The sequence below is a fragment of the Siniperca chuatsi genome, linkage group LG9 (genome assembly GCF_020085105.1).
Source record: "Siniperca chuatsi isolate FFG_IHB_CAS linkage group LG9, ASM2008510v1, whole genome shotgun sequence".
Classification (NCBI taxonomy): Eukaryota; Metazoa; Chordata; class Actinopteri; order Centrarchiformes; family Sinipercidae; genus Siniperca; species Siniperca chuatsi.
The window spans coordinates 21542709-21554119 of record NC_058050.1 but is presented as its reverse complement, the minus strand read 5'-3'; the positions used below and the strand labels follow the sequence as shown (position 1 = coordinate 21554119).

At 39.8% G+C, this 11411-nt stretch overlaps 1 protein-coding gene across 1 annotated transcript; it reads right to left on the bottom strand.

Annotated features, from left to right (window-relative positions):
- Positions 1-574: 574 nt before the first annotated feature.
- LOC122881006 (cholecystokinin-like) lies at positions 575-10073 on the bottom strand. The gene is made up of 5 exons (XM_044206631.1): positions 9919-10073; positions 6906-6976; positions 4520-4599; positions 4040-4223; positions 575-3356 (listed from the first exon to the last, which is right to left on the bottom strand). The coding sequence occupies exons 1-5, from the start codon at positions 9957-9959 to the stop codon at positions 3217-3219; spliced, it is 516 nt and encodes a 171-aa protein (XP_044062566.1). The 5' UTR covers positions 9960-10073; the 3' UTR covers positions 575-3216.
- Between the last annotated feature and the right edge of the window lie 1338 nt (positions 10074-11411).

Genomic DNA, 11411 nt, shown 5'->3' with positions numbered 1-11411 from the left:
GGTCCCTCTGTCTTTACTGGTCGTCTGTGTGCACTGACTCATCTGAAACTACAACTGTGAGTAGAACAAAGTGACACAGTGGCAATTTGCACCTGTCCTCTCTTTGTTTGTGTGCTGTAACAGCAGCAGAGTAAATGTGAGCTCACTTGAGCTCTTGTGTAAGAGCTTCTCGGACAGACAGACAGACAGTAAATATGACTGTTGTGTGTTTCAGACAGGAGAATAACATTAAAAGATATCATTCTTTGAGCTGTATATTGGGTTTTGTCTGTCTGTGTGTGCGAGAGACGACCTTGGTTAATCTGTTGTACCCTATCTCCAGATGTACATATATATTGTGAAAAGTATTTTTCATAAATTAGTACACCTTGTTGTGACTCTAAATTGTGTGTCTCTCTGGGTCATGGAGCTTAAGGGAACAGTTGATCTTCTGTCTGTAAACTAGGCTTGATGGCTACAGTGGTCATCATAGCTGGTAATTTGATAGGTGAAGAGAAACCTGGAATGTGTGTGTGTGATCGGTGTGGACAATATGCAGCAGGACGTGTGTGTGAAGGCAGTTGAGTTTTATAAATTAGTCATTATAGCATTTTATTCATTCCCAGTCAGAGTGATTGATAAATCGAGACTGGTCTTTGCTTCACTTCGAACAAATAAAACCCAACAGAAAAGCCTTTCTCTTCTCATGTTGTTTTCATCAAAAATCATATACACTTACATTTACATTGCTTCATATCTGTTTAACAAAAATTTTTACATCAGATACATGATCATCTATTTTCTGGAGAGGTGTATTTCCAAACTAAAAGCTTGATTTTATGACATTTTCTCTACAACTAGGTGCATTCAGGTTTATGTTCAGCTGTGTGGCAGAGAATTCCTTCACTTCCACTTGACCTTTCAGTCTTTTCTCATTCATTAGCATTTGATTTAATTCACCTGGAGGCATAAAATCACATGTCAAAATCTGGTATCATATAGTTGAAGTCCACTGTAAGATCTAAGGCAAGTGCCCCCTTCGCTTTCTGCAGTGTATGAAGCTTAGTTTCATTTCCCAGAAGGAGAGATACCATGTTGTTCAGTCAACATGTGGAGACCCTCAGTATGAGCTCTGTGCCCATACTCTCACTAATAAGGACTAACACAAATGGCTGACAATGTTTTTAAAAGTTATAGAACTAAAATTTAAGATATGTTTCCGAGCCACTTCTAGGCCACTTCATTATTCCAAGTGCTAATCCTGGGAAAACCTGATCAATTGTGTATAATAGACACTAATGATAATGTTCTGGCTTTCATGTAATCTAGGAAGCACTGGTGAATTATACCAAATGCTCATATGGAAGGACACCCATATATGGACACCCATATACGGGATCAGCATACCAACTGTGTCCTTGAAACATAATAACACCATAATCCCAAACAAATGCATTTGCATTTCTTGCTGACATCAGAGGAAAATGGAGCTTTATTTTGAATTTTATTGAATCTGAAAGTTGGTAGAAACATATTTATTACACAAGACTTAACCTCATCCTGATCTTCCACCGATTATGCAATGATTGGGAAACTCCCAAGCATCGCATATACAGTAGACACCACCTAAAGTGCTTTCTAAAACATATCTTGTGCTTTTCACACTGCACATTTTTAGCCCAGGGTTACCTTCAGCAGGCAGGGTTGGCGGATGAAAAGTTGCTGCTGTTTCAGCCCCTTTTCTTTCAATGCAGAGACACTCTTACTGACTCCATACTGGTACTTTAATGTTAACCTGTGCAAGATTTTAATGTGCTACCACACTTTCTTTAGCTACAGATGGTATGATACGAGAAGACTTTTTTATCATGCACTTGTGTAAAGTTGAAGTGAATTGAAGCTCTGGGCTGCAGTTAGCTGAGTGCATTAAGGTACCAATCAAAGATACAGACTTAAATCCCACTTTTGGTTCACTTTGCCAAAGACACTTAAGTGGCTCATTAAGGTCCAATAAAAGGCCTTCAATACATTCTGAATTGTCAGTAAAATTAGACACTTTAAAACTACTTCGAGTTACATAAATTTGAGTCGTAAGACACTATTTTTTCTCTCGAATGAGGCTGAAATTTATATTTATAAATATATAGATATATATAAAGAAACAGGTTTTTCAAATCTCAGGTTTTTTCTCATCCAAATGGCTATTGAAATTATTGAAAAAACATTTAAAAATCATGATATTGCTCAATGTTGCACAAGACCTAAGTGCAAACTGAGCTCTTAACACCAGTAAAAGTTAACTTTACTTTGTGTTTGACTCCTGTTGGTCTCAAAGGATAGGTCTGGTGATATTCTATGCTTTTCTTATTGTCAACAAATTTCATGAAAACACCAATACCAACAATGAATTGAATCGTCTAACAAGTATTAGCTGTGTAGCCAAAGCCTCAATTACCGTCTGTGCCATGCCACCTTGCTGTCCAAAAACTATTAAAACCCGTCAATGAGCCGCAGTGTTGCGCTGGCTGACAAGTTCCTTCAGTGCCATGAACACACACACACTAGTTTATTTTGACTCCATCCCACATACACCGTCCTGCTTCCAGAAATACACACTAGAGCACCAAATCTGTATTAATCTGCCGCTGAAAGTAGTTCCCAACGAATGCAATATTTCCTCCTGTTTGAGTAACTTTTAAACTACAAACTACAGTGCCCAGCTGTTACTAAATTACTGAGTCTTCATAAAAATGAAGCTATATATTTGTGAGCTTCTTTTTTAATGACTTGTGTCTTCAAAATGAACAAATAGGCTTGAGGCTGAGAGCCACAGACTGGGTAGGGAAGTCAGAATATACTGAGAGATGGACTGACACACTGTTGGTTTGGATTTTTTTTTCATAGGATTTCCCGACAATAACAACAATATAGACTTTTTTCAGCCTTAGCCTTTAATATTGTGCTTAAATATACTTCTGACATACTGTGGGGAGTGGTTTGGAAAGTGCTCTTAACTTCAGCATGGAGATCCAGGGTCCACAGATTGCAGGATGTGCCCTTTGGAAAAAAATTTCCTCTCTGCTTATATATAATGATGCTAAACTCATTCTAGGATCCAGTCAAGTCAGCCCTTGGTTACATTAAGTGCAGTGTGAAAAGGGCTCTTTATTTTGGGGGACTTTTATTGGCGGTGTTGGGGGTTGTAACTCAGGTTTCGAGCGAAAGCAAGCCATGCCTCTAGGAGGAGTATTCATACTCCTCTGCACTGCGTCGTCCAAAGTCCATCCAGCCGAGGTAATCTCTGTCCTTTATCCTGTGGCCGGGGGCTAGACCACTGGCTCTGCTGGCAAGGGAGGATCTGGTCTGATAGGGAGAGCCTGGAGGAGACAGGGACAGGAAGAGAACAACAATCGTCACATTTTGTGACATTGATGATGCGATGAGGACAGGAAGATGGCCAAAACATGATTGCAGTGCATATTTTTCTACATATACTGACTGCATAATGAAAACGTATAACTCTAAATGAGGTTGTTGCTGACTTGTTTTGTTTCTGTTCCCGTCTTTGTGTGTTCTATAAGACCGGTGAGCTCAGCAGGTCTCCCAGTCACAAAGTGTTGACTTGAAAGAGAAACAGAGATCCACAGTGACAGAGAGAGCAGAGAGTGAGGTCAGGAGGTAAGGAGATGAGAGAAGGAGGAACAAATAGAGGGAGCAGGATGGTAGAGGGAAATGTAGGAAACAGAAATGGACAAAACAGAAGGAGAGAACAAGGAGGAGTTATGGGAAGATGGAGGGAGGAGAGAGAACGCTAGAGGGAGGCAAGAAATGCCAGATGGTGGGACTAAGACACAGCATGAGTAACGACACGTTACAGAAAGATGGATGTTGGGAAGAGAGAAATAACAAGACCAGGAGCGGAATAAGATGAGAGGAATGTTCTGTGTGTAATGAGATGAGATGACTACAGGGGAAGACTTTCGCTCCAGTTACACTTTCTATCCATCTCTCTCTCTCTCTCCGTCCTGACAGTAGTCATGCCGTACATCCGGCCGCTTACCTTTCCTGGAGATGATTCTGGCCAGTAGCTGGCTCAGGTTGGTTCGAGCGTCCACGTCCCCCTGCGGCTGGTTGTAGTTGGCTAGGTGCCCTGAGGGGGGCGCAGGAGCTGAGCGGGCGTGGCGTGTGTGGTTGGGTGAGGGGGGAGGCAGGCTGTCTGAAAGGAGAGCCTCACCCTCAGATCTCTGGGATGAGAGGAGAAGAAAAAAGCAAGAAGAAACATGAGGAATAGATCTAAAAACCTGAAATTTCAACACTTCACTGTAACTTTAAACGGATTTTAAAGCAAAAACTTACTCAGTCCACTTTTGTTTGACAAGGATTTAAGTGTACATACTTGAGCGTATATATATTTTTAATGCAAAAACCTCTTCCAATTGCGAATGAGCAGACATTTTTCTGTACTGTGTGAGTTTGAAAACACATCCTCACACTTCTAGCTGTGTGTGTGTGTGTGTGTGTGTGTGTGTGTGTGTCTTACCACCGAGTGTGAGGGCAGACTCAGGGAACCACTGGACACAGCAGCCAGGAGAACACACACACAGATACCTACATTCATGACTGGTGGGAGAGAAAGGGGGACAGAATATAAGTCAGTTTAAAGAAATCCACTACACCTACAGTAATGTGGTCATTTTCATTAGGTCTCACTTGCTGTTTACTGTCTCTGTACTGCCCACTGTTCTCTTTTACTGTCTCCCTTCAGCTTGTTAAAATGTGCTTCTATGTGGGTTAGGCAGAAAGCAGCGATAAATCATTTCACAGTCTTTGAAGCACAGTGGTGTGGGGAGAGATTAACCTTTGATGGTTCAGCTGGAACCTGAGGCAAACATCATTTTGTCTTTCTTACACACTTCTTCGCTCTGTCACAGAGTGGCAGAACAATTTAGTATTTAACACACACACACAGAGTTGATGTGTGCCATAATTGCAATGGATGAACGCTGTCAGCATTAGCTGAATCCCAAAAAAACACACCAATTTTCTCTAAATCTTAATTTTGCTCTATGTCTATTAACACATTTAATAAGAGGAAGTGAAATCTAAATCTTTTTTTGCAGGCTTCATCTTCTAATAATCTGTGTTCATCTGCTTAGATAGTCAACATCAGTTGTAGATTTGATATTACATTTTCTATGAAAGAGCAGTTCTACAACAGTGTGTTAAAAATATACAGAAAAACTACAAAAAAAAAGATGGCATAATATTACATTTGTTGACTGATCGGCTAATTTTCTAATTTTCTGTTAGTTGTGATGAATGCTTTATGCCAGAACATTCTTTCAGAGGAAATCATCCAATTAGATGAAACCAACAACACCGGTCGCTCTGAGGCGATCATTTAAAACCCACTCTCTCTGACTGTCTCAGTGTTTCCATTACAGCAGTGCTCTCTGTGGACCTCTGCGGATACATTTGTTTACTATTACTCAGGGTGTTAACTCAGTTGTCATTCTTTAATTTTCTCTTTCTTTGCCAAGTCAAAGAATGGTCCTTTTGGTGCACGACAGGAAAGCACACACAGGAGGGTATAATGGTGATCTCAACCAGGAGAAGTCCCATGGCATCTAGTTTTACATGGGATAGCTTCCTTTAAAAGACCTCCACTTATTTGTGAATATTTCAACAAAATCATAATCATAAAAGTGTGTACTCCAGCCAATGTGTGCTCATCACTCAGCAGCCTGGAAATGACTGGTACAGTGAGTCCAGAGCTGGTTATTGTTCACTGGACGTGATGATTACATACATTATCAGCTCTCTTCATCAACATGGACATATAGTACAGCATCTTCAAAATGAAACCTTGTAACTGTAGTTATAAACCAAATGATATCTAGAAATCATATATGTGTAATGTTATCACTGTAACTCAATTCAACAGTCCATTTGAATACTTTTGTTTAACTTGACACAGTGGTGGTGTAAATAGTCATTTTCTTGATGCTAATATAATTCCTGCTAGCAGCTGGTCATTGTCTCTAATTCATTATTCAGTGGGCTGGTAATGATGTGGTACTGTAATGTGTGTGAATGCCCACTCCTCTCCTCTTCTCTCCTCAGAATATGTATTTTTTTTAAAATAAAGGCAATTTTTTTTTTAATTTAAAACACCTTCATGGTCAGCTATTACACAGAGATGAATATTTAGGCCCTTTTTTCTCATTTGCAGTTTTTCCCTACTTTCATTCATGAGCCTAATCCTGCCTATGATATTTGCTGCAATAATACCTAACGTGCATAGAAAATGTGATATAACATACACAAATATTACATACATACAACATTTTGAAACAACAAACAAAACGCCAGTGTCATGATCTGATTATTTGTGCACTCAGACAGTAAAATATATATGCCCTTAAACAGCCTGATTATTCTGCAACAGTTGTATATCAGCCACCTTTCATTATTTACTCATTCATTATTACATATTTGAAATGTACTGTCCCCAACATACTTCAGCACTTGTCAGTTGTGTCTCATATATCTACATTACATGTTCTAGATTATACGTTCCCTTAAAGCTACAACTCAGTGAACTAAAGAAAGATATAAATAAATTGTGAAAGGTAAAAAAAAAAAAAAAACATTAACTGAAGTTTGAATAAAACTAAATGTGAAAGCCAGATTTCAAAAATGACACCCATTCCTCTCAACTCTTCAGATTAAATGTACAATTTCTGGATCTGTTTTGTGAAAAACGGAGAAAAAAAAGACAAGTGACTCAAAAAGACTCCTTTAAAGAACCAGTCAGCTTCACGAAAAACAAAGCTTTTTTGATGAATTTCTCGTTTGTCCTGCTGCTACAAAAAAACTGGAAACAACTAAGGACACAAATTTCGGAATCATTTTTTAATTCTTACCTGCAGTTGTTGGCGTGGACCACGACAGGATGAGTCTGAAGACGTTGAGCTTTGCTCCTCCAGTGTTCAGGCTGTGAGTGAGTGTGAGACAGAGAGGAGACCATGTCTTATACCGACACAGAGGAAGGAGGAGGGGCCTGGACAGCTGGGAGGAGCCTGTTGCTGGCGCAGAAACTGACAGCACTGACGCAACTGAAGACGCAAACGTGCACACATACTGCAAATGCACACATTCACACACACACACACACACACACACACACACACACACACACACTAAGCTATGTGAAAAAACAAAGTTGTCGGGACAAAGGTGACAGCTTTAATTGTGTCACCTCATCGCTCAACCTGTGTGAGAAACAAGAAGAGGAACACATACCCACACCCTCACACGCACACAGTTTTTGTGGTTTGAATCAGTGGTTTACAGTGAAGAAAAGCTGAAAGGCTCTTTAAAATGAAGTAGAGTGCATTGCTGCGTGTCTGAGCATTTACGTGACACACACACACACACAGAAACAGATAGATGGACAGATATGAATATACTGAGACAGGGAGACAGAGAGACTTTAAAGAAAGATTGAGGTACAAAGAAGTAAAAGTCAAAGAGAAAGAATACCTATTGTGAATTTGTATTATGTATTCATATATGTAGATTTGAAGAAAGAATTCAGAATATGAAAAGAGAAATAAAGTATGTCCCACTCTGCAGCTCAAAGACAGAAAATATGTCCACTCTTTCACTGTGATTAAGTGTTTCTTTCTCATAGACCAGAAGCAGCATGCAGTTCAGTGCCCTTCCAATTTCAGCGAGGTCAAATGACTGGCATTGTTTAGGTATGACAGGCCATTGCAGTTTCACAAAGGAAATACATTTCTCTCTGGTGCTTACTTTTCTTCATACCACCAATGATTACTGCTGGAACTCTCACAAATGAGTGTGAACTGGGTCAGAATGTAATTCTGAAACTTCTAGTAAAGCTTTATTGTGTCTGATGCATGTGCAGCCACTGGCATTTTCAGCCCCGAAAGATCATCATTCATCACTGAAATGATATGAACGTATTTTGCTCTGTAACTTCTAACATATATGAAATACAGATAAACTGAAGAGATATATATATAAATACTGTAGGTGGGGTTTTCATTTTCCATAGTCGGACAAAACATGTTAGAAATTGGCTAGCATGAGTGAGCTTTGTGGAAAAAGGCTGACTGACATTCATTCCTTAAATGGTATGATCTGCACACTGGAGTAATAACATGAAGTTGGTAATGCAATTGGTTTTTAAAAGGTTCATTAAAGCTGTAAGGACTGGCTTTAGCTTTTAACTCACTGTTCAAGCTAAAAGCATCAATTAATCAGTGAGTGACTTCTTTATTCACATCATTAAGCATTACCTCTGTAGTGTCTGACTGCAACATTCACACCATAAAGCTATTTGAGAAAAAATTCTTTATAATATTTTATTGTCTTCATCAGTCAAAAGAGCTTTAGGTACGCAGCAGGTCATGTAGAGTGGAGACACACAACTGTGCTGCCTTCACTTGCCAGGATTCAGTCATTATTCTTGTCTATTTAAATACTGATTTGCTTGCAGGGCTTGTCCAAATCATTTAAATTTCTTCAGTTGTTCAGCTACTGGCGAGGTCACAGGAAGGCTCTAAAGCATTTTGAAAAATATTTTCACTCTTTTCAGGTTTTGTGTAGTTCAGGACCTGAAAGTTTAGCTTCCCTGGGGGCCTCTGCTGGCAGTAGGGCTTAAATTAATAAAGTTATATTATGTGGGTCTATTTTGCCATTGTTCATAGATGTCCTTGAAATACAATACTTACAGTGGACCAAGTTTTCAGAGTATGAAACTGAAACTGCGTCACCAGCCAGTAACAAACAATATTGGTGTCACAAAACTCACGACTGTGATGTGGCATTTTCAAAATTGAAAAAGATATTTAACTGTGCATTTATTCAGCCACATGTAAAAGATCTAGTTACTTCTGAAAGGCTGAAAGGATACATCTTAGCATTTTGTTCTGGCACGGTCAACATTCAAATGACAGTTTCAAGGGGGAACTGTTGTGTAGCATCATGTGCGGCAGTCTCTGTGTTTACTGCAGCCATGTACGTTTTTTATGATGAGTTTAAATGGGTTTAATTTGTCCTTGATATGCCCAACACATTGAGAAACCATGAACACATTTTTTTAAACTCAAGAAAGGATAATCACAGTAGTGCATTATCTGTAAATGTGAGAATGCGTGACCGTACTTGTGGACTATCTGGGTCTGTCCCTGTGTGTTTTAGCTCTGCTCCAGTATGTTAATGAGGCTAACATTAGCCTTTTTCCTAATGCTGCCATTAGCAGCTGTGTAACTTGTGATGGGGCATTCGCCTAAACACTGTCATTGGCACCTGTCTACCAGACACGTGCACAAACACGGCATTTTGAAATTGTTCACAATTTTCCAGCCTCCTGATTGGCCATTGGGGTGCACCACAACATTTAACTGTCTTTACTTCATGAATAGTATCAGCTGAATGACACCTGCTCCTCTCTGCTGCGCACAATAGAGGAAATAAAGTAAAACATTTCCTGTTTATTGCTCCACTACATGTCTTCACATTTTGTGGAAAACATTTACTGTTGACCTGTTCCACCGTGTTTCAAATTCTAATCCGTGGTGTCTGAGATAGCGAGTGTGCTTTTGGACAAACACCTGGACAAATGACACTCTCCTCCCACAGGATTTCATTACAGAAGTACAGCTGTAAGCCTCATCAGACAGCTTCTGTCTGCTGTTTGGGAAAAAAGATGAAAAGTATAAATTGCATTCTCTGTTTTAACTGCCTTCTCACATCGCTGTACTCATGTCCACATTAAACCATTAGGGGGTCACAGGACCAATTACCTCAGTGTACTCCATCCCTCTCCAACCCCCACCAGCAATCCACATCATTATGTTTATACAGTGCATGACAGATATTTACATGCTTCTGTCCAAAGCTACTTACATTATCTCCCTTCCAATGATGGGCGAGTCAGGCCGATCCATTCTTCCGACTGAGCTACATTGGATACAAAGCTACTATCTCGCACCTATCATGGTTGACGCAGTGATTAAACAGTGCTTATTCCACCTCAAAATGGCGTTTATTAAAATTTAGACAAACCACACACAGTGAGTCTGCATCCTTTAAGGCCTCTTGGGGTACAGGCCTTTTTCACAGAAGACATTTTGACATGTGACAGCAGGAAAAGCACAGGTGTAAATAATAAAATCAGTTATTGCTGAATTCCATTTAGCTGCTTCAGTTTCAATGGTGTTTTCCATGCTGGCTCACTGCCACACTGCCATGTCTTACTGGCACACATGAATTCAACAGAGCCATTGTTAATGTTATTAGTGACACCTGTGCTTTTCCACCTGTGCTTTGTCAAGTCAAAATGTCTGCTGTGAAAAAGGCCTGCTGTTATCGGTTGGAAAACCCTTTTCTCCCGCTTCTTAATTTCTTCAGACATTTCAGTCCCAACTGTAACTGCTGCTATTCCTCCCTCTTTTTGTAGAATAGCTGCTAAAGCCTGTGGGCCACTTGAGGCAGACAGCTAACAGTAAACGTTTGCTGCTACTTTTGGACTAGCAGTTCATAACCTTTTCATTGTTTGTTTGTGCAGGATGGCTTGGTGGAGGAATTAACCGAACATTTAATAGGTTTCACTTGACACTTTAATCACACCTTAGAAATCTATAAATGCATTTTGACTAGTCATAATTACAATTTGCCTAGTCAGAATTATAATTCAAGATATCTGCAGTTGCATTCTGGCTGGTACTCAGATTGTACAATCGAAATATCTCAAATTTGAATATTGACTAGTCGAAATGTAATTAGAGCTATCGTAGATTAAAGTTTTCACTAGTCATAAATGCTTTGCAGATATCTTTAATGTAAATCCTGTCTATCTTTTGCCATAGCTGCAGACTGTTAGCTGTTTGTCAGATCTCCTGCTGCGCATCACACGCACCTCAAGTCAGAGGTTGGAGTTTTGGACCAACTCTGAAGGACCACTGCTTCACTCCAACAAGCTACGTGTTTGCTGCTTTTCTTAACGCATGTGGTGTCGGTTAATGTTTCTGTTATCAATGTGTTCATATGATGCTTTCCCTCCCCCCCCCCATGCTGCTGTCTGCTTGTGGGCCAGCTGAAGGCATTTGCTTACTGCAAACAATCTTCTGCTCTCGGGCTGCTGCTATCTATCTATGTGCAATTTTTTTTTGTGGTATGAGTTGGGAATTATGTTGCAGTGTCTGGGCTCATTTTCCTTTTGTTTGTTTGTTCTGGGTGTATATGTATGGTACTTTTATGCTAAGGTATGCAGTGGTGAAATATGAATACTATAATGTTGGTGATGTGAGTGATATAGGCTGAAATGGTTTCACATCGTATTTGCCCTGAGGTGGTTGTTGTCTTTTGTTAGAGGATAATAGGGCTATTTTGAGTTGGCT

What these genes read in the sequence shown, in the direction of transcription:
- LOC122881006 (XM_044206631.1), bottom strand. Translation starts at nt 9,959, where the DNA reads ATGGATCGGCCTGACTCGCCCATCATTGGAAGGGAGATAAT. An exon ending in GTCCACGCCAACAACTGCAG is followed by an intron (nt 4,600 to 6,905) that starts GTAAGAATTAAA and finishes CTCTCCCACCAG; the next exon opens with TCATGAATGTAGGTATCTGT. An exon ending in CAGAATCATCTCCAGGAAAG is followed by an intron (nt 3,357 to 4,039) that starts GTAAGCGGCCGG and finishes TGTCTCCTCCAG; the next exon opens with GCTCTCCCTATCAGACCAGA.